The sequence below is a fragment of the Mercenaria mercenaria genome, chromosome 13 (assembly GCF_021730395.1).
Source record: "Mercenaria mercenaria strain notata chromosome 13, MADL_Memer_1, whole genome shotgun sequence".
NCBI classification, from domain to species: Eukaryota; Metazoa; Mollusca; class Bivalvia; order Venerida; family Veneridae; genus Mercenaria; species Mercenaria mercenaria.
In genome coordinates this window covers 70,352,829-70,377,621 of record NC_069373.1, presented here as the reverse complement: position 1 = coordinate 70,377,621, position 24,793 = coordinate 70,352,829, and the positions used below count along the sequence as shown (strand labels likewise).

The window sequence follows — 24,793 nt, the reverse complement described above, 5'->3', positions numbered from 1 at the left end:
CTTGCACTACGGTAATATATTGTTTTTGGTTGGGTTTAACGTCACACCGACACAATTACGGGTCATAAGGCGACTTTCAAGCTTTTCTTGGTTGATGAAGATCCCAGGTATTCCTCCAGGAATTACTTCATCCTTGGCGAGTTCCTGTAACGGCCTTCAGTGAGCCAGCTGTATGACTTCCCACATGAAATGATTTCACAATCAAAGCAAAGTTACGAACCCACAGCGATGAAGGGCAAGTGCAAGTGACATTAACAATATTATTTATAATTTCTTTAACGTTACCGACTGTGCATGCGTGAGGATTTCGTCAGAGCAGGTGCGTAGCGGCCATTTTTGATTCTATTTTTAGAATGACACCATTGTTCTTTATTTAAGAGTTATATCAAAGGTTTATTTTTAGAAACAGTCGTAATGATTTATTTATAGAATATTATAATAATCTATTTTTAGAATGACGTACTTTGTTAGATATTTTTGCGTAAAACTTCTAGCTATGAAGTTTAAGCAGTAAACATGTATAAAAGAAAGAGATTTAACTTTCCTTTAAGGTATACTTCAGTTAATTTAAAATGGTAAAAAAATAAGCAAATAATAATTTATTGATTTTAAATGTAGTTATTATTTTAAATCATAAACAGAAAATAAAAGTGTTACTATTGACGATGTTCTTACCTCAACCTACTGTGATTCAATGACGCAACTTTAAGTATATTAATCCAAAATGCGCATGCTCGAATCTATTTTTAGCAATCAATGAAGGTATGAAGGTATTAAATACCTCCGCTACTATTTTCTATATAAAATTAATAATTTATAACATATTTTTATCAAGATATCTAGCCTTTCACTTCCTGCGAGACTACCCTTGTCTTGAAGGTCTGTCTTTAGGCAATCAAAATATACCCAAAAAATATGGGGTTGACCATAATGCAGTGAAACCATGGTCACGTGACTGAGACACGTGATGAAAACGCTAATATTGCGTAGGTAGACATCAGGAAATACCTACTTTCACTTTCATTTTACAAGGCAGCTTCCAATCAACTTTTGAAGCATCATCTGCGGAAATTCCTTTTTAAAATCAAGCATCAATAAAGCCTATATCTGGCATGAAAATGGCCTTAACTAGGCGGAAAATTGCACTATATATTGATATGGACTACATTCGAGTGGACCACGGAGGCATATCCGGCTAATTGCCCCCTTCATGCCTATAAATGGACATATTGACTTAAGACCGGACGTTCAACACTAGCGTGTAAACGTGTCAAAATTAATCCATTTAAAAGTTTCCAAATGGTCTAGTTAGTGTTGATTTTAGAAAGAATGGACAAACAACAAATGAATAGATCTATATTAATTTTTGCAAACAAAAGGTATTGTGCATAGAGTAAATTAAAAAGATGAGTTTCAGTGTGGGCAAAATTTGATATTTTGGTCATTGGGTAGTTTTAGAAAGGGATTTTTCAAATGGTGTACATTATCACAGTCAGTAGGGCGATCTGAGCTGAAGACATCCAAATTTCTAAGTCCTTCTAGAGCTTTAGGGGCAATACCATTGGAAAGATTTCTTTAAGTTGAGAAAATGTATACTTTTCAACAGTTTATCTCTTGTTGGTTGTTGAGACATTGGAGTTAAAAATATTCCAACGGAAATCACTTGTGCGTCAAATACTGCCATACCCCCTCATTATAGGACTAAACATAGGCATGTAGCGTATAAAAAGGTCTCGAGGAACGATAACGAGTGCTGCAGCCAAAAATGGACGTAAAATCAATCATGCGTGAAATACAAATTTCTCCCGTATGGCTCAACTGATCGTACTCGTGTTTGGTATCAAACGTAAGTAGTTGATAAGTACTATTGACTTGTTTGGTCATTTATGCGCAAAATGCGTTAAAATAAGCTTACCCGATCCTTACACTTTGCCAGCCCGACTATTGTACTTGTAAGCGACATCCTAATTGGTCACCCATACTCTCATACGTCTAAAGTAACTTTTAAACGATTGGCTTACACTTTCTATTAGTTATAAATCTTAATAATAACATCACCACCAACTCTTTCTCCAACACCACTCCTACTACCACCAGAACCACCTCCACCACCACCAAACTCCTCAAATAACACAACCTCAACCACCAGAACCTCCACGACCACTACATCAACCACAACCTCTACCACCATCACCACCTCCAACACAACTTACACTATCACAACCATTCCTCATCACTACCAACACTTCCACCTCCATCACCACCACCACCACCACAACTACCACTACCACCTTCACCTCCAGCACTGACACTACAACCACCATCAACCACCAGTACAACCTCCACCACCTGAAACACACCATCTCCCTCACCGCCACCATCATCACAAAAACTTACACTTTCACCATCATTCCCATCACCACTAACACTTCCCCCAACACCACATTCACCACCAGCACTGTCATTGACTTCACCATCGCCTTCAACCACCACGATCACCATCAGCTCCACCACCACCACCATCAACAACAACAACGACTAATGCAACCACAATATCCACCATCACCACCATCATCGCCACCACCAGCATCTCCGCCACCGCCTCCACCTCCATCACCACCATCACACTTGCTCCTAACACCACCACGTCTGCCACAATCACCAACATCACTTCCAACAGCATTATATGTCTTGAAAGAGTAAGCATGGCTAGCAAAACTTGTAAGAACACATAGCAGTGCGTTTTGTATAAAATTTTATTCATGTCACACAAATGAATCAGTGTCCTATTTGCCATCAGTAATTCTCTAGGCGCGACGCAATGCTGAGACATCAACGTTATGTGCACGGGAGCGACGAAGTCACTGGGAGTTATTCACCATCATTACAGATATCGTGCACTTCAAGAGACATAACGTTTCAACATCTACTTTCTATTGTCGTTTCTTGATCCAGCGTTATTGGAAAAACTGAATGGACTAGAAAACTACTTTTAGGCTTAAAAAAAAATGTTCGTTTCCGGTATCCCGACCTACCCTAAATTTTTGGCCCGACCCTAAATGTTTTTATTGCCTTGGAGAAAAAAAAATTCAACTTTTTGACAAAGAGTTGCAAAACTGCACTTTTTCTGCTTTAAACATTGTCAGTGATGTTAGAAATCAACTTACTGATGCTCTAAAGGTATAACCCCCTTATTTGTATTAATTTTTTGACACAAAAATAATTTCCGAAAAGTCTCTTAATAAAAATAATTCCAAAAAAAAAAATCCGACCTACCTACTCTAATTTTTTTAGCATGTCACCGGAAACAAGGAATTTTTTTAGGCCTTATCAAATCTTGTTAGTCCTCTGCTTCAGCATATCATATGGTGTTATGGACAATGGAAATCTCTTAATGATGATATATCAAAATATCAAAATTTGGATCAAATTTGTATATGGTATTCCGGACTACTTAAACGATTCCTAATATACAAACGTCATTAAAAGGTACCTGCCGGTCTTTGACGACTTGATGACCGAAGGTAAATGCAACCAAAGAATTGCCGATCTCCTTACTAAGGGCAGTCATCACAGGAACATATCTCTCACCCAGAATTTGTTTCCTCCCTATTGACAGACAGCAAGTAGCCACACTGGCAAGGAGAATTTACCCCTCGCCCAGTAGCATCTTTATGAAATGTTCAGAACAAGCGACGTCAAGTTTATATGGCTATTTGGCTGAAATCGAGCACACCAGAACAGCATCGTTTACGTGATAACATTTCGAGGTGAACAGTCCGAAAAAGAGAAACGTAACAGATGATGAATTTAAACCAGAAAACTACTTTAGCGGCGTAGGAAACCTGTCTGACAAAAATGACAATAATAAAAAAAAGATGATGATGATGAAAATGTTGATGACGATGATTCAATAGAAATTCTGAATAAAGTAATGACAGTCCCTCTATAAAAAAACGAGAGCTCACAGAAGAGCGATCAAGTCATGAAATTTGGGATAAGCATTTTCAGGAACCTCTCAGACAATCTATTATGGCACATTTTAAAACTAAAGTATACAACTATACAGATGAAAGGCACTCTTTTGAAAAATCTTATCGTCGTACTGAAAGAAAGTGAGATAGAATTACGCCCGATTTCTATTTGACTTTTCTGAGTTGCAAGAAAATCCTACTCTGCAGCAGATTCTCCTGTCGGCTAAGAAACGCAGACGCCAACACGACATGACTGTCAAAGAAAATACTTGAAAAGCCGTGACACTTTGAAAAGACCTATTTGATGCGTTTCAGTCCGATCATAAAGCCCCCCACTCCCCCACCCCACCACAATAAAAAAAATTGACCAGTTAGCACAGCAAAATGATCGAACCATATCAAAATGATAATGTACCACATCATAATGTAAAGTGACAACATCAGAATGACAAGTTAATACTGTCGAACGACAAGTTAGCACTGCCAGATGACAAGTTAGCACTGCCGAATGCAAACCTACCACAGCCGAATGACAGTCAATGTCTTTGTTTGGCGTTCCGTACGTACTTAAGGTAGGAAAGAATTTTAAAACGCTGAATAGTCAAACATCAGCTAAGGTGATAATGTGAAACAAAACAAAGATAATCGCGGGTTATTATGTTAGTAGTCAAAATGTGAAGAGAAAGGAAAGGTTTAAAAGATAAAAACATCGCTTTGTGGCCTAATCCTGGATGGTTGCCACAACCATAATGAAAACATCAAGGCCAGCAGGAGAATTTATGGTAATCAGAGGTGACTTATACTTGGATGAAGTATAGTGGACGCATTTGCCTGATTAAACTTACTGGGAAATTGATAGCATCTAACTGATGCTAGATTCTGTAAAACAGTATCAGACTTAAACCTTAGCGTCTCGTTCAAGGGAGTGCCATCCTAGTCTTTCTTGTGAGAAGATACTGGCGTTTAGTACCATTTTTACTTTTTGCAATTTGCAGTACCTAACATTTTAAGGGATTAACGGGATTAAACTCTCATTTTCCCAAATTTAAAATTTACTGATATCAGGATTTTGCTGTTTTCAGAAGAGATTATTGTAAGTTAGACAGACTACCGCATCATCGGCAAATAGTCGGTCTTGTGGGTTAATTTATATAAATAAGAAACTAGAGATGACAAAGGACAGAGCCTTTTGGAACTCCAGCTGTTCAGGACCTCATGGGAATGGTCACCCTCTTAAACTACAAACTGACTTCTATTGAGTAAAAATGTCTCTGACCATTTGAGAACCTGTTGGTAAATACCATAATCTTGAAGTTTAAAATGGATTCGGTCTGTGGTGATTTACCTTGTCAAAAGTTGTAAAGAAGTCTATCAGAATTAAATCAGTTTTTGGTTAGAAATGTTGTTGTTGATCAGTTCATGTTAATTCAGTCAGACGGGCTTTAAGATCTTTTGTCAGTACGGCATTGCTGAATGTTATAAAGAATGTTCCATTTCTTAAGTTGAAAGGAAACACTGGAAGCAACTATGTATTCCAGGGTTTTGCATAATGTACAGGTTATATAGGGATATACGCCGATAATTTGCAGGGTACTAGTGTTATCTTTTTTTAAAGAGTCTACTGGAACGGCACCCGAGGAGATAAAAATATTTGAATAAGTACTACATGTACCAGGATGTCAACAATTTCACCCATGACTTCCTTGAGGACAATTAATCGAATACGGTCTGGCCCTGCTGCTTAATCCGGTTTCCAGCAGTTTAAGAACACCAATTCGGTTATTGACATTTCGGGGTACTCGCATACCAGTACATAAAAGGGCAAAAGAGATTTTTAAGTTTTTGGAGACAGCTTACTTTGAGAGTACGTGGTGAATATTTGGTGAATATCGATTGTAATACGTCTGCTTTATCTGTATTATTTGGTTTAAAAATCCCTTGTAATGTGATCATTAAAACTTCTTTGTGGTAGCACTATCGTCGGGATCTTTATTGAGAATGTTTTCTGCATAAGATACGTGTTGTTTTAAAATTTAATGAGTGCTTTAGTGTTTTAAATTTTTGATGGCAAGAGTTCGATTGTTTTCCTTCCAGTTTTTTGTATAGTATTCCCTTTCTTTGGTTATTCATGGTACAGCTCTTTTACATTCAACCTTCTAAATAGGAATTAACTTTGAAATGTCACTTTTAAACTATGTTAACTTGGTCCAGACATCATCAACTGAACGAGAATCTGCATCCTGCAAAGTACCATGTTTGGATTGGGTCATAACGTTTTGAATTCTGGCCAGCTGAATGTTCTGTAGAGGAGAATATTTCTGGACTGTTTGTTCTTACGTCTACAAAGTTGATATTATGTCAGGGTCACCAATTCCATGAAGGATAGGTATCAGGTTGATAAATATGTGTTTACTTGTAAGAAATAGATCTAGATGTTGTTCTTTCTAGTGTTTTTATAAACCATTTGAGTCATGATTTGATTATTTATTATATCCAGAGGTTTGTCGTAAACTGTAGCCTGTTTTGATAGGTAGTGAAAGATCAGTATCCCAGTTAAATTTGGGAGATATATTTTTTGTTTGTTTGTTTTGGGTTTAACGCCGTTTTTCAACAGTATTTCAGTCATGTAACGGCGGGCAGTTAACCTAACCAGTGTTCCTGGGTTCTGTACCAGTACAAACCTGTTCTCCGCAAGTAACTGCCAACTTCCCCACATGAATTATCAGAGGTGGAGGACTAATGATTTCAGACACAATGTCGTTTATCAAATAGTCACGGAGAACATACGCCCCGCCCGAGGATCGAACTCGCGACCCCGCGATCCGTAGACCAACACTCTTACCTACTGAGCTAAGCGGGCGGGCTTGGGAGATATAAGTCAACTCAAAGTAAACAACTTCATTGCCTATGGGGGTTTACATGCCCAGTATTTTTAAACACTATAACGGCTCATTTGAAAAGTAACAAACACAACTGGGCATTTTCAAATTTTCTGAATCATTCACAAAACTCTATTTGTGCATTAAGTTCGAAACAGTTGGTTGTTCGGAGTGCTCTTTATCTGATGATATGGGATTTTTTTGACTTTTCAGCGAAATTTTACATAGAAATCATTCATTTCTGGTGTTAGCAGTAGAATTGTGGGTAAGATTTCCTTTTGCGATGAAAGATTGACAGGAGCTTTCTATCCGCTGGTATTTACATGGATACTTTGTTTTGATCAGGTATGTCTTAGAATTTCATCCTGCAGTAGGATGTTAAATTTAAAGGGGATTTTTGGGCTAAATACAGACAGAAATTAATGCTTTTAAAGTTTCTTTAGAGTGGAGTTTGGTTTTTGGTATTTAAAAGGTGTAGAGTGGTGCTGAATCTGCTTGTAATGATCGAGCAACGAGTCTTACTCTTCTGTTTTGGGGAGGCAAAAGACTGGTACGTTAAAAGTATCTTCAAGGTATTTTTGACATGCCTTTTTATTTTCTTTCGGACTATATGTTAGTCCAAAGATTTGAGTTCTATATTACACACCTTCTGATTAACTCTCAGACTTTTTACCAGTGAAGGTGTTTCTAATGGAGACTTTTGCAATTTACTTCTGTTGTTTTTTTTTAAACTTGAAACGAAATTTACCTATCTCCATCCTCCAACATACTTGTAAAAGGCGGGTTTAAATAATACCCATTTTTTTCGCATCTGGAATTTTCGAGGTTTTTGGTAACGAATTTTGGCGGAAGTGTATACTTTGACCTCAACAATGTTATGGTCACTGATGCCAGGTAAGATGTTAACTTCATGATAGGTAAAGCGGCTTTCATTCACGATCAGTTTTGGTGTACATGCTCAGTATTTTTAAATCACTATAACTTGGCTCATTTGAACAAGTACCAAACACAAACTGGGGGCATTTTCAGAATTTTCGCTGCAATCATCTCACAAAAATTCTATTTATGTGCAGAGAAGTTTGAAACCAGTTGGTTGTCAGGGTTGACGTTCTTTATTCTTATTACTAGTATTTTTTATTTTTTTTGCAAATATGGAGCACTTAATAGCAAGTTTGGATCTTCAATGCTGTATACCAATCTAACTTTAATGTCACACCCTCCTACCACCATCCCACGTTTACAACACTTTATAATTTCAAACAAATACAATTTAAGTATGCTTCCCATCTAATGTGCTTGAAAATGACCTTCACAGTAAAGTTGTTACAACAGACCCTGTTCCAAGGTATTAAAACTGAGTTTAGATTTGAAACTGATCTCCAATCTGCCAGCCCCCATACGTTTATGCAAATGTTCAGCACAAAGTGCTTAGTGATTCAGATGCACTGAACATTGTCACAAGGGCAAAGGATAAAGTGACTCTTAAATAAATTGCACCAATTTTATTGGACGTCTTCCAGCAATATTATGTTAACAACATCACCATAATTTATATGGACCATCTTTGATAATACCAAAATAAGATTTAATGTGTGACCACCTCTTCTTTCAGCATCATAAGTAATCTCTTTCACAGAGTTGTCATTGCTTTTCTCAATTTCACCTATGTCAACGTCTGCAAAATAGTATATACACTTCGAAACGTGTTCGGCGGTTCTGAAAATCTTGTAAAGTACACTGAAAGAAAGCAAAATTACAGGAAGCGCCTATCCTTTAACTCATAAGTTGAAGGACAAAGTCCAAGGGGACCATGATGGCACTAGATAACTCACCTGAGATACACTGCTTGCTTTAACAGTTTTGGTACATGGTTATGCAAGCAAATGTCTGTGAAATTATTTTGTAATAGTATCAGTGTTTTCTGACAAGAATATTTTAAAAGTTTTCTTCTGAATAAGTATGTGCAGGTCTAAAAAGGCCCCTTGATAAGAAAAATGTACACGAAGTTTTAGTTTTGTTGGCAAAAATAATTGTTGAAACTTTAAAGAGGCCCAAATAGGCCCAAGTTGCTCACCTGAAGACAACCTTAACCATCTGACTTTTCTTCTACCTAGGTTTGGGGAAAATATTTTAAGCTGTTCATTAAAACAGAAGTTATTTAAAGTTTTTTTCCATATTTTGCTGTCACACACCAGAAACACATAACCCTCAGAAGAAATCATTTAAAGGTATTTCTATTCTAACTCTAGTGGCCCCTAAAAGGGCCCAAATGCCCCCATTTGAACAATTTGGCATTACACCTTATAATGATGTTACAGACCAAGTTTGATGAAGATCCATCAAGCGGTTCATGAGAAGAAGTACTTTAAACGTATTTCTATTTTAAGATCTAGTGACCCCTAAAAGGGACCAAGTGCCCCTAATTGAACAAAAATGGTAAAGGGCCTTATAATGATTACAAGGTCTGATGAAGACCCATCCAGGAGTTAATAAAAAGAAGTTAGTTAAAGGTATTTCTATTTTTAACTTTTAACTCTAGTGACCCTTAAAAGGGGCCAACTGCGCACCCCCCCTCACCCACATTGAACAAATTTTTGAGAGGACCTTATAATAATGCTACTGACCCAAGTTCGATAAAGATCCAACTAGCGTTTCATGAGAAGAAATCATTAAACAAGAGCTGTCGGAGGACAGCAACGCTCGACTATTCAATAGCCTTGTCGATTGAATGAATACGAGTCGAAAAAGGGGCATAATTTAGTAAAAAAGCAAAATAGGGTTATGGAACCTGCATAGTGCTTATCAGCTCATGACAGTTGACAAGTGTGTGAAGTTTCAATCCATTCCCATTAGTGGGTACTGAAATACCAGCTTACATATAAGAATTTAACCCCAAACTCGTAAGTTAAACAAGAGGACCATGATGGTCCTGAATCGCTCACCTCTTCCCACATGACCAAGTTTTGATTATGACGTCGTTTTTCCTATTATTTGACATAGTGACCTAGTTTTTGAGCTCATGTGACCCAGTTTTGAACTTGACCTAGATATTATCAAGATAAAAACTCTGATTCATTGAAAAATATGGTCTCTAGAGAGGTCACAAGGTTTTTCTATTATTTGACCTATTGACCTAGTTTTCGAAGGAACGTGACCCTGTTTTGAATTTTACCTAGATATCATCAGGGTGAACATTCTCACTAATTTTCATGAAGATCTCATGAAAAATATGGCCTCTAGAGAGGTCACAAGGTTTTTCTATTTTTATACCTACTGGCCTAGTTTTTGACCGCATGTGACCCAGTTTCGAAACAGACCTAGATATCATCAAGGTGAACATTCAGATCAATTTTCATGAAGATCCATTGAAAAATATGGCCTCTAGAGAGGTCAAAAGATTTTAATAATTTTAGACCTACTGACCTAGTTTTTGACCGCAGTTGACCCAGTTTCAAACTTGACCTAGATATCATCAAGATGAACACTCAGACTCTTTCATACAGATCCCATGAAAAGTATGGCCTCTAGAGAGGTCACAAGGTTTTTTTATTATTTGACCTACTGACCTAGTTGTTTAAGGTATGTGACCCAGTTTCCAACTTGACCTAGATATTATCAAGGTGAACATTCTGACCAACTTTTATGGAGATCCATTCACAAGTATGGCCTCTAGAGAGGTCACAAGGTTTTTCTATTTTTAGACCTACTGACCTAGTTTTTGACCGCACTTGACCCAGTTTCGAACTTGACCTAGATATCATCAAGATGAACATTCAGACCAACTTTCATACAGATCCCATGAAAAATATGGCCTTTAGAGAGGTCACAAGGTTTTTCTATTATTTGAACTACTGACCTAGTTTTTGAAGGCACGTGACCCACTTTCGAAATTGACCTAGATATCATCAAGATGAACATTCAGACCAACTTTCATACAGATCCCATGAAAAATATGGCCTCTAGAGAGGTCACAAGGTTTTTCTATTATTTGACCTACTGACCTAGTTTTTGATCGCACGTGACCCACTTTCGAACTTGACCTAGATATCATCAAGGTGAACATTCTGACCAATTTTCATGAAGATCTCATGAAATATATGGCCTCTAGAGAGGTCACTATGTTTTTCTATTTTTAGACCTTCTGACCTAGTTTTTGAACGAACGTGACCCAGTTTCGAACTTGACCTAGATATCATCAAGATGAACATTCAGACCAACTTTCATACAGATCCCATGAAAAATGTGGCCTTTAGAGAGGTCACAAGGTTTTTCTATTATTTGACCTACTGACCTAGTTTTTTGAAGGCACATGACCCAGTTTCGAACTTGACCTAGATATCATCAAGATGAACGTTCTGACCAATTTTCATGAAGATCTTGTGAAATATATGGCCTCTAGAGAGGTCACAAGGTTTTTCTAGTTTTAGACCTACTAACCTAGCTTTTGACGGCACGTGACCCAGTTTCAAACTTGACCTAGATATCATCAAGGTGAACATTCTGACCAATTTTCATGAAGATCTTGTGAAATATATGGCCTCTAGAGAGATCACAAGGGTTTTCTATTTTTAGACCGACTGACCTAGTTTTTGAAGGCACGTGACCCAGTTTCGAACTTGACCTAGATATCATCAAGATGAACATTCTGACCAACTTTCATAAAGATCCCATGAAAAATGTGACCTCTAGAGTGGTCACAAGCAAAAGTTTACGGACGGACGGTCGGACACACGGACGGACTATGGACGACGGACACCGCGCGATCACAAAAGCACACCTTGTCACTGTGTGACAGATGAGCTTAAAAGGGGCATAATTTTATAAAATGCAAAATTGAGTTATTGACCCTTTGCACAGCATGTCATATCATGACAGTGAACAAGTGTGTGAAGTTTCAATCCTTTCCCATTAGTGGATACTGAGATACCAGCTTACATACAAAAACTTAACCAAAAATTCTATGTTGAAAAAGGGGCATAATTTTGTAAAAAAGCAAAATAAGGTTATGGGACCTGCTTTGTGCATGTCAGATTATGACAGTGAACAAACGTGTGAAGTTTCAATCCATTCCAATTAGTCAGTACTGAGATACCAGCTTATATACAGAACCTTAACCAAAAATTTCTAAGTCAAAAAAAGGGGCATAATTTTGTAAAAAAGCAAAATAGAGTTATGTAACCTGTGCAATGTAAGTCAGTTTATCACAGTGAATAAGTGTGTGAAGTTTCAATCCATTCCCACAAGTAGTTGCTGAGATACCAGCTTACATACAATAACTTAACCAAATCGGGACGCGGACGCGGACGCATGGGCGAGTCCAAAAGCTCTACTATTCTATGAATAGTCGAGCTTAAAATATATTTCTAATGTCAGCTCCTGTGGTCTTGAAAAGGGGCAAGTGCCTCCATTTGAACAAAATTCGGTGAGGACCTTACAATGATTCTACAGACCAAGTTTGCTAGAGACCAATCAAGCATTTCATGAGAAGAAGTCTTTTAAAGGTATTTCTATTTTTCGCTCTAATGGCCCCAAAAAGGGGCCAAGTGCCCCCATTTGAACAAACATGGGAGGGAACCTTATAATAATGCTACATACCAAGTTTGATGAAGATTCATCAAGTGGTTCATAAGAAGTCATTTCAAGGTTTTTCTAATTTTAGCTCTAGAAGCCCCTAAAAAGGGCCGAGTGCCCCAATTTGTATAAAATTGGGAGAAGACCTCTAAATGATGCTACAGACCAAGGCTGATGAAGACCATTCAATAGGTTCTTGAGAATTCTTTAAAGGTTTTTCTATTTTTAGCTGGAGGGGGTGGGGGCTAAAAGAGCCAAGGTGAACCATTTGAACAAACTTCATAGACGTCCATGCCAAGATGCTACTGACCAAGTTTGGTGTAATTCTGACCAGCAGATCCAGAGGTGATGTTTAAGTAAAAAATGCAGGACGATGGACTGCTGACTATCCACATATACTAATAGCTCACCCTGAACAAAGTTCAGGTGAGCTAAAAATGGCATATTTACTAGATGGCGTCTTAAAGATGTTTACATTTGTTTGAGTATAGAAGTGGAGCAGAACAACAACAACTCTGCACCTGAGATTACATAAAAACACAAAGCAAAATGATGGACAAGGGGTTACTGGGAATGTGTAGAATAAATTTTCAAGCACCAAATTTAAATTTGGAGAAAAAATGACAGCAAATTTTTCTGACATGTATCACAGTAGAACTATAGTCTTAAGTCTTCTATTAAATTAAATATTTTTCTTATAGCCAATTGTGCAAAACACATTAAAAAGAAACCCAAATGAAAAGACCATGTACTTGCCTGCCTATAAATCATTGACAGGACTCCAGACACTTTGATTTGCAATGAATTACATAAAAATCATACTAATTAAATTAAATAGGTGCCACTCCTTTTATTTCATTGTCATAACATTTCAAGGCTTCGGCAAAAATGACTATTTTATAAGGACAAGAATATGTGTAAGATTTCCCTTTGAATAAAAAAGTTTCTTACTGACCAGGATTAAGTTTCATGGATTGATGAAAACATGAAAACTAATCCCCCACAAATATTCATGACTTCATGGTAAATACTTAAAATGATGCTTTTTTTCTGAAATCGCAAACAAGTAGTAAGGTGAACAAGTGACTGAGTATTGTAGTCGCAATACAGAAATCCCCTACTGGTACAGAACTTTGTTAGTGTTCGTTGGACTTGTAGTTGTTGGCAATAGTGATAAGACTAAAATTGCTTCAAGGCATTTAGGAGCTAACAAACAAAAACTACTTTTATTTAAATTTCAGTAGTAACCTTGACCTAAATGCAGATCATATACGCAACACACTGTCTCATCATCAAAAGTTATGGAGCAGAAATAATTTAACTTGACCTTCAATAGTGAACTTGACCTTTGACCAACAAACATGGGTCATGTGATCTACACATAGTCTAATCATGGGGATCATTCATATGAAGTAATAAAAAAATCCTTCTATGCAATTAAAGTTCATGGGGCATAAAAAAATTTTCACTTGACCTAAAACAGTGACCTTGACCTTTAACCAACAAGCATACATCATGTGTTGACACAGTGTCACATCATGGGGAACGTTTGTGTGTACCACTAAGATAATCCATCAATGAACATAAAAGTTGTGGAGCTGAAACAATTTTTACTTGACCTTCAATAGTGACCTTGACCTTTGATCTACAAGCATAAGTCATGTATGTACATAATCTACATACTGCCCTCTATTCACGTACCAAGTTTTATGAACCTAGCTTTATTTTTTTTGAGTAATTGCAGGATCCGGATTTGTAGATGGACAGACGGATAGACGGAGGGCATTCCTATAGTCCCCTCCAGTGTTCCACCAGTAGGGGACTAAAAATCACTGCTTAGCTCCATTTAATATGACAAGAGAGCCAAGATGGCCCTAGGTCGCTCACCTAAGAAACACACCATAACAGTGTAAAACATGTTTGACCTAGTGATTTCATGGAAACAAATATTCTGACCAATTTTCATTAAGATTGGACAAAAAAATTGGTCTCTTGCAATAAAACAAGCATTTTCTTAGATATGACCTAGTTTTTGACCCTAGATGACCCATGTTCAAACTCAACCTATATTTTATCAAGGCAATCATTCTGACCAAAATTCATGAAGATCAATTGAAAAATACAGCCTCTATCACATACACAAGTTTTTTCTTTGATCTGACCAAGTGACCTTGTTTTTGACCTCAGATGACCCATATTCAAATTTGATCTAGATTTCATTAAGGCAATCATCCTGACCAAATTTCATAAAAATCAATTGAAAAAAAAAACAGTCTCTATCGCATACACAAGATTTTTCTTTAATATGACCTTGTGACCTAGGTTTTGACCTCAGATAACCCATATTCACCCTCGACCTAGATTTCATCAAGGCAATCATTCTGACCAAATTTCATGAAGATCAATTGAAAAATACATCCTCTATTGCATACAAAATGTTTTTCTTCGATTTGACCTAGTGAGCTAGTTTTTGACCCCAGATGACCCATTTTCGAACTCGGCCTAGATTTTATCAAGGTAATCATTCTGGCTAAATTTCATGAAGATCAGTTGAAAAATACAGCCTGTATTGCATACACAAGGTTTTTCTTTGATTTGACCTAGTTTTTGACCCCAGATGACCCATTTTCGAACTTGGTCTAAAATTCATCAAGATAATCATTCTGACCAAAATTCATGAAGATCAATTGAAAAATACTGCCTCTATCGCATACACAAGGTTTTTCTTTGATTTGACCTAGTGACCTAGTTTTACTGCCTCTATCGCATACACAAGGTTTTTCTTTGATTTGACCTAGTGACCTAGTTTTTGACCTGAGATGACCAATTTTCCAACTCGGCCTAGATTTCATCAAGGTTAACTTTCTGACCAAAATTCATGAAGATTAATTGAAAAATACAGCCTCTATCGCATACACAAGGTTTTTCTTTGATTTGACCTAGTGACCTAGTTTTTGACCCAAGATGACCCATTTTCGAACTCGGCCTAGATTTCATCAAGGTTATCATTCTGACCAATATTCATGAAGTATAATTGAAAAATACAGCCTCTATCACATACACAAACTAAATGTTGACAGACGACAGACGCCGGACATCGAGCGATCAGAAAAACTCACCTGAGCATTGCTCAGGTGAGCTAAAAAGACAACTGAATGGTAGTGTGAGTGAATAAACAAAAATAAAGAAACAATGAAAAACAAACTGTTCAAATGTGCAACCTAAATTTCATCCAATACATGATAATCCACACTGAAACCATAAACTAAAATTTCATTTCTTTTATGGCACATACATTCCTTATGTTTAATCACAAAAACTGAATTTTGGTAGAAAAGAAAAGGAAAGCAACATGAAAGTATCGCTAAAAAAACTCTTGTACCAAAAACATATACAAAGATTCATTCTATAACTGTCATAACAAATGACATAACATTCTAATGCCATGTTCTTGAATTTTTTTCCTAAAACACTCATAACATCATAATGACACAAGTATGATGGTTGTCCCACTAAATCGTAGATATTGGGTATAACATGAAAAAGAACTGACATCAAATTGAAAGGTTTCACAGTAATTCAACATGGCATTTAGGAATACCCTCAATATATAACAATGAAATGTTTCAGAATTTTGATTCTACAAGAAATTAAATTACAGCACATAGCGGCAACCGGCTCATGTAGGTGATGTAAATCCTTTCTCAAAATACTCCTGTTTGCTAAATACACTTTCTATGAGGAACCCATCACAAAAGAACACGCATATTTATGAATGGCTGGTTCATTTAAAATAGTTGCTGAACAGCTGTATTACAGTTTTTGTTTTTTGGTTTAACGCCGTTTTTCAACAGTATTTCAGTCATGTAACAGCGGGCAGTTAACCTAAGCAGTGTTCCTGGATTCTGTACCAGTACAAACCTGTTCTCCGCAAGTAACTGCCAACTTCCTCACATGAATCAGAGGTGGAGGACTAATGATTTCAGACACATGTCGTTTATCAAATAGTCACGGAGAACATACGCCTTGCCCGAGGATTGAACTCACGACCCCGCGATCCGTAGACCAACGCTCTACCTACTGAGCTAAGCGGGCGGGTGTGTATTACAGTTTTTGCATCTTTTATTCTATATTGTTGTGCCTTACATGTGTATCAGACCTAAATAAAAACTCAAAAATATTTTCTGCAAAATCATTTTTTGATAAAAATCAATTACAGTTTATTGGAAATAGACAACTTATATATGTGTGTAAAATAATTGCAATCAGACGTCAATAAAAATGATTTATTCCAAGAGTCTATAATTTATTGGGACAACACTTGTAATTTTATTTAACCTTATATCTATATGCCATTTATTTCATGAACTAACATTCATACTAAAAGGATTTCTTTATATCTATAATCTCGGATGGACTTATTGTATCAAACATTTAAGGTAGTGCATCCATACTGACACTCGTTAATTTCCGTGTACGGTCAAACTTTGTCTGCTCAACTAAGCATGAGTTAAGTTACCAGCATACTTTATAAAGGGATCTTGCCAGGACCTAATGGTGAGTTCAAGTGAACGGTAGTAATCCAATTACCTGAGTTCGAGCTAACAAAGTTTGACTGTAATTTCAAATTCTTTGTATGCTACATTGAAATTTTTCAGAGGTTACAACCACATAGATTTCCAAACTTTCTGAAAAATCCCTAAATCCCATACAGAGAAATCGTAATCAAACTGAAATTGCCAATTATTAGCCACTACCTTAAAAAGATTTAAACATATTAATAACAGATCACAATATACAGTACATATGACAAGCAAGACTTAGGCATAGTTTTCATAGAAAGCAAGTTTGAGTCTCTCTATTTGGTGGCAAAGCTTCACAGCTGGTCCCAGTTTGAGCTCCAGGTGTTCCTGTATGGCCGACAGATTCATCAGCAGAAATGCCTGCCCATCCACATCCTTAAAATATAAAGTGGCAATGTAAAGGTTAAATAGTGAGACTGCTTTCAGTAACATAAAGTTTTGTGCTACGTCTGACTGCACTAAAACCACCAGTTGTTGATAATTTTTATAAACACAGAAAAGACAGATAGAAATAACAAAGTCTAACATACAGAATTACAGAAGCCTGTAACCCTGTAACCATGCCATCAAATCTCAATAAATTGCTTGTCTCAAGTGTTAACTGGCATTCCTTAATGTCAATCTATACACCTGACTTCCAGCAATAACACGTGCCAGCTGATCAAGACCATGAGATATGGAGGAAATATTCAAACAAGGTAAATTTTGCTCACTGTCTGTCACGGTCTGGAATTACTATCTGGGCCGAGTTGTTCAAAACTTAACTTGTGATTAAGTTAACGATCGATTAACTTTTAGGGTTTTATTTCAACATTTTGAAATACTTAACAAGAGGGCCAAGATGGCCCTAGGTCGTTCACCTGAGAAACACACCATAACAGTGTAAACATGTTTGACCTTGTGATTTCATGGAAACAAATATTCTGACCAATCTTCATTAGGATTGGACCAAAAATGTGGTCTCTTAAGTTTAAACAAGTATTTTTTTATATGACCTAGTGACCTAGATTTTGACCCCAGATGAAACATTTTCGAACTCCACCTAGATTTCATCAAGGCAGTCATTCTGACCAAATTTCATGAAGATCAATTGAAAAATACAGCCTCTATTGCATACACAAGGTTTTTCTTTGATTTGACCTAGTGACCTAGTTTTTGACCCAAGATGACCCATATTCGAAATCGACCTAGATTTCATCAAGGCAATCATTCTGACCGAATTTCATGAAGTTCAACTGAAAAATACAGCCTCTTATCGCATACACATTGTTTTTCTTTGATTTGAAATGTGACCCAGTTTTAGATCCCAGATGATCCACATTCAAACACGACCTAGATTTTATCAAGGCAATCGTTCCAACCAAATTTCATGAAGATCAATTGAAAAATACAGCCTCTATCCCATACATAAGGCTTTTCTTTGATTTGACCTAGTGACCTAGTTTTTGAACCCAGATGATCCATATTAGAACCTGACCTAGATTTCATCATGGCAATCATTCTGACCATAACTCATGAAGATCAGATGAACAAGAGCTGTCCGTAAGACAGCCAAGCTTGACTATTCGAAATATTGTCCCAGAAGCAGGAAAATATTACCCAAAAAGGTGAAATATCAAGAGTTTTAATTTCAAAAGGGGACACAATTTGACCAAAATGAAGGTCAGAGTTATGGGACTTGCTGCTATCAACTAGTTTTATAACCCCAAAGGCACATGTGATTTGTTTGTTTGTTTTGGGTTTAACGCCGTTTTTCAACAGTATTTCAGTCATGTAACGGCGGGCAGTTAACCTAACCAGTGTTCCTGGGTTCTGTACCAGTACAAACCTGTTCTCCGCAAGTAACTGCCAACTTCCTCACATGAATTATCAGAGGTGGAGGACTAATGATTTCAGACACAATGTCGTTTATCAAATAGTCACGGAGAACATACGCCCCGCCCGAGGATCGAACTCGCGACCCCGCGATCCATAGACCAACGGCACATGAAGTTTCAATTCAATATCTGCATTAGTTTTGGATATAGTCCAAAAGGGGGCATAATTTGCTCAAAATACATGTCAGAGTTATAGGACTTGACCCAGTGAGGTTGATAATTGATCTAGAAAAAGAAAAAATAAGTTTCAAATCTATATGCCTTTTAGTAATAGCTGTATGTACTTGCTCGCAAAACTTTAACCAGGATTTTCTAAGTCCAAAAGGGGGCATAATTTGCTCAAAATACATGTCAGTTACGGGACTTGACCCAGTGAGGTTGGTAATTGATCTAGAAAAAGAACAAATAAGTTTCAAATCTATATGCCTTTTAGTATTAGCTGTATGTACTTGCACGCAAAACTTTAACCAGAATTTTCTAAGTCCAAAAGGGGGCATAATTTGGCCAAAATGAAGGTCAGAGTTATGGGACTTGCTGCTATCAACTAGTTTTATAATCCCGAAGACACACGTGAAGTTTCAATTCAATATCTGCATTAGTTTTGGAGATAGTAACTTGCATGTAAAACTTTAACCAGAATTTTCTAAGTCCAAAAGGGGGCATAATTTGCTCAAAATACATGTCAGAGTTATGGGACTTGACCCAGTGAGGTTGATAATTGACCTAGAAAAAGAAAAAAGTTTCAAAGCTATATGCCTTTAAATGATAGCTGTATGTACTTGTATGCAAAAACTTAACCAAGGTGTGACTTCGATGCAGACATCGATGCCAACACCGACGCCAGGGTGGGTAGAATAGCTAGACTATTCTTTGAATAGTCGAGCTAAAAATACAGCCTCTATCGCATACATAGGGTTTTTCTTTGATTTGACCTAGTGACCTAGTTTTTGACCCCAGATGACCCATTTTCGAAATCGGCCTAGATTTCATCAAGGTAATCATTCTGACCAAAATTCATGAAGATCAATTGAAAAATACAGCCTCTATCGCATACACAAGGTTTTTCCTTGATTTGACCTAGTGACCTAGTTTTTGACCCCAGATTACCCATTTTTGAACTTGTCCTAGACTTCATCAAGGTAATCATTCTGACAAAAATTCATGAAGATCAATTGAAGAATACAGCCTCTATCGCATACACAAGGTTTTTCTTTGATTTGACCTAGTGACCTAGTTTTTGACCCCAGATGACCCATATTCGAAATTGGCCTAGATTTTATCAAGGTAATCATTCTGACCAAAATTCATGAAGATCAATTGAAAAATACAGCCTCTATCGCATACACAAGATTTTTCCTTGATTTGACCTAGTGACCTAGTTTTTGACCCCAGATTACCCATTTTTGAACTTGTCCTAGACTTCATCAAGGTAATCATTCTGACAAAAATTCATGAAGATCAACTGAAGAATACAGCCTCTATCGCATACACAAGGTTTTTCTTTGATTTGACCTAGTGACCTAGTTTTGACCCAGATGACCCATATTCGAAATTGGCCTAGATTTTATCAAGGTAATCATTCTGACCAAAATTCATGAAGATCAATTGAAAAATACAGCCTCTATCGCATACACAAGATTTTTCCTTGATTTGACCTAGTGACCTAGTTTTTGACCCCAGATGACCCATTTTTGAACTTGTCCTAGACTTCATCAAGGTAATCATTCTGACCAAAATTCATGAAGATCAATTGAAAAATACAGCCTCTATCGCATACACAAGGTTTTTCCTTGATTTGACCTAGTGACCTAGTTTTTGACCCCAGATTACCCATTTTTGAACTTGTCCTAGACTTCATCAAGGTAATCATTCTGACAAAAATTCATGAAGATCAATTGAAGAATACAGCCTCTATCGCATACACAAGGTTTTTCTTTGATTTGACCTAGTGACCTAGTTTTTGACCCCAGATGACCCATATTCGAAATTGGCCTAGATTTTATCAAGGTAATCATTCTGACCAAAATTCATGAAGATCAATTGAAAAATACAGCCTCTATCGCATACACAAGATTTTTCCTTGATTTGACCTAGTGACTAGTTTTTGACCCCAGATTACCCATTTTTGAACTTGTCCTAGACTTCATCAAGGTAATCATTCTGACAAAAATTCATGAAGATCAACTGAAGAATACAGCCTCTATCGCATACACAAGGTTTTTCTTTGATTTGACCTAGTGACCTAGTTTTTGACCCCAGATGACCCATATTCGAAATTGGCCTAGATTTTATCAAGGTAATCATTCTGACCAAAATTCATGAAGATCAATTGAAAAATACAGCCTCTATCGCATACACAAGATTTTTCCTTGATTTGACCTAGTGACCTAGTTTTTGACCCCAGATGACCCATTTTTGAACTTGTCCTAGACTTCATCAAGGTAATCATTCTGACAAAAATTCATGAAGATCAATTGAAGAATACAGCCTCTATCGCATACACAAGGTTTTTCTTTGATTTGACCTAGTGACCTAGTTCATGACCCAAGATGACCCATATTCGAACTCGACCTAGATTTCATCAAGGTAATCATTCTGACCAAAATTCATGAAGATCAATTGAAAAATACAGCCTCTATCGCATACACAAGCTAAATGTTGACGGACGACAGAAAGACGCGAGACATTGAGCGATCAGAAAAACGCACCTGAGCATTGCTTAGGTGAGCTAATAAAACAGATGTATGACTTAAGGATTATGAACACTAGAATGTCTTTAAAGTAAAATCTAAACATCCAACAATGTTTTCCACCAAGACTAATATTTTGGATCACAATTTAACCAGCAGTTAATTTAACAGCCGGTAAAAGTTTAGAACAACTGGAACAAGAACTACTATTTTGAATGGGTAGTTTTAAACTAATATTAATTATCTCACCTGTTCCTTTATGATTCTAGCTAGGTGTGAGCAATCTGTAGTCTTTAAGAACTGTACCACTTCATTCACTGTCCAGTGTAGTGGATTACTGTCCAGTTTCATAGAACCCTCTCTAGGCACCAGCGCTCGCTCTTGCTTTACCTCTACAGGCCAGTTTTTCGGCTGAAATAAAAACCAGAATTTAACTCAATTTACTCACATGTCATAATATATATCACTGTTTCTTGCAAAACAAACATGTTTCTGGTTAGCAGGCCAGTGTTTTATTGTGATTTCTTAAAACATGAGGACCATGATGGTCCTGAATCGCTCACCTCTTCCCACATGATCCAGTTTTGAGTATGACGTCGTTTTTTCTATTATTGACATAGTGACCTAGTTTTTTGAGCTCATGTGACCCAGTTTTGAACTTGACCTAGATATTATCAAGATAAAAATTCTGACCAACTTTCATGAAGTTCCATTGAAAAATATGGTCTCTAGAGAGGTCACAAGGTTTTTCTATTATTTGACCTATTGACCTAGTTTTTTAAGGCACGTGACCCAGTTTCAAACTTGACCTAGATATCATCAAGGTGAACATTCTGGCCAATTTTCATGAAGATCCATTCAAGGGTATGGCCTCTAGAGAGGTCACAAGGTTTTTCTATTTCAAGACCTACTGACCTAGTTTTTGATCGCAGTTGACCCAGTTTCAAACCTGACCTAGATATCATCAAGATAAACATTCAGACCAATTTTTATGGAGATCCATTCACAAGTATGGCCTCTAGAGAGGTCACAAGGTTTTTCTATTTTTAGACCTACTGACCTAGTTTTTGACCGCACATGACCCCGTTTCGAACTTGACCTAGATATCATCAAGATGAACATTCAGACCAACTTTCATGAAGATCCATTGAAAAATATGGCCTTTAGAGAGGTCACAAGGTTTTTCTATTATTTGACCTACTGACCTAGTTTTTGACAGCACATGACCCACTTTCGAACTTGACTTGGATATCATCAAGGTGAACATTCTGACCAATTTTCATGAAGATTTCATGAAATATATGGCCTCTAGTGAGGTCACAAGGTTTTTCTATTTTTAGACCTCCTGACCTAGTTTTTGACCGCACGTGACCAAGTTTTGAACTTGACCTAGATATCATCAAGATGAACATTTAGACCAACTTTCATACAGATCCCATGAAAAATAAGGCCTTTAGAGAGGTCACAAGGCTTTACTATTATTTGACCTACTGACCTAGTTTTTCAAGGCACGTGACCCAGTTTCGAACTTGACCTAGATATCATCAAGGTGAACGTTCTGACCAATTTTCATGAAGATCTTGTGAAATATATGGCCTCTAGAAAGGTCACAAGGTTTTCCTATTTTAAGACCTACTGACCTAGTTTTTGATCGCACGTGACCCAGTTTCGAACTTGACCTAGATATCATCAAGGTGAATGTTCTGACCAATTTTCATGAAGATCTTGTGAAATATATGGCCTCTTAGAGAGGTCACAAGGTTTTTCTATTTTTAGACCTCCTGACCTAGTTTTTGACGGCACATGACCCAGTTTCGACCTTGACCTAGACATCATCAAGGTGAACATTCTGACCAATTTTCATGAAGATTTTGTGAAATATATGGCCTCTAGAGAGGTCACAAGGTTTTTCTATTTTTAGACCTACTGGCCTAGTTTTTGACCGCACATGACCCAGTTTCGAACTTGACCTAGATATCATCAAGGTGAACATTCTGACCAATTTTCATGAAGAACCATTGAAAATTATGGCCTCTAGAGAGGTCACAAGGTTTTCTATTTTTAGACCTACTGACCTAGTTTTTGATGGCATGTGACCCAGTTTCGAACTTGACCTAGAATTACCAAGATGAACATTCTGACCCATTTTCATAAAGATCCCATGAAAAATGTGACCTCTAGAGATGTCACAAGAAAAAGTTTACACACGGATGGACGGACGCACGCAGGGACTAAGGACGATGGACACCGCGCGATCACAAAAGCTCACCTTGTCACTTTGTGACAGGTGAGCTAAAAATATTGCATTCAAGTTGTACATTAGAGCCAACACCATTGTTTTGATGAGGTGCATATATAAGCTGTACAATTAAAGATATCCAATGCTGACCTTTCACAAAAATATTTCATCAATTAATTGATTTCCCAGGTAAATGTCATGCAGTAACAGCCTGTTGTGAAAAAACAAAACATTTCAGTTTTTTAGTGGTAGTACAGTACAAATTTATACTGCGTTTAGTTGTACATAAACTTTATGCATAGTACTGTTAATTCACAATAAACATGTAAATTTTATGTTTACATAAAATACATGTAAAATTTGTTACATTTTCAAACATGAAATTTAGGTCTAGTAATACCCTTAACTAACAAGAGCTGTCGAAGGACAGCAATGCTCCACTATTCTTGCCAATTGAAAAAATAGAGTAGTCGAAAAAAAGGGGCATTATTCTGTAAAAATGCAAATCAGAGTTATAGATCCTGTACAATGCATGTAAGGTCATCTCAGTTTACAAGTGTGTGAAGTTTCAATCTATTTCCGTTAGTAGGTACTGAGATACCAACTAACCACCAAAAATAGCTAAGTCAAAAAAGGTACATAATTTTGTAAAAATGCGAAGTAGACTTATGGAACCTGTGCACTGTATGTCAGATTATCACAGTGAATAAGTGTGTGAAGTTTCAATGCATTCACATTAGTGGAGATACTGAGATACCAGCTTACATACAAAACCATAACCAAATCTGGACAAGGATGCTGACGCACGGGAGAGTCCAATATTTCTACTTATAACACAAGACTTAAATACTGCTATATCTCATGGCAACCAAACAAGGTATCATTTTACAGATGTGGATGCTATCTCCATTCCTTAATAGGTGTTACGTCTACAAAACTTACTATATTGTGACTGAAAAAAACCCAGGCCATTTATGATT

At 36.9% G+C, this 24,793-nt stretch overlaps 2 protein-coding genes across 2 annotated transcripts in view; both read right to left on the bottom strand.

The window, feature by feature from the left end:
- Nucleotides 1–2,217: 2,217 nt before the first annotated feature.
- On the bottom strand, nt 2,218–2,523 carry LOC128547784 (uncharacterized). The gene has a single exon (XM_053520968.1). It carries the CDS (start codon nt 2,521–2,523, stop codon nt 2,218–2,220), a length of 306 nt encoding a protein of 101 aa, XP_053376943.1.
- Nucleotides 2,524–8,340: 5,817 nt separating this feature from the next.
- Nucleotides 8,341–24,793, bottom strand: part of LOC123529236 (scm-like with four MBT domains protein 1) — a 68,153-nt gene continuing 51,700 nt past the window's right edge. The window contains 2 exon segments of the mRNA XM_053522203.1: nt 8,341–17,382; nt 21,824–21,985. Coding sequence (XP_053378178.1) covers nt 17,245–17,382; nt 21,824–21,985 — 300 coding nt within the window. The 3' untranslated portion in view covers nt 8,341–17,244.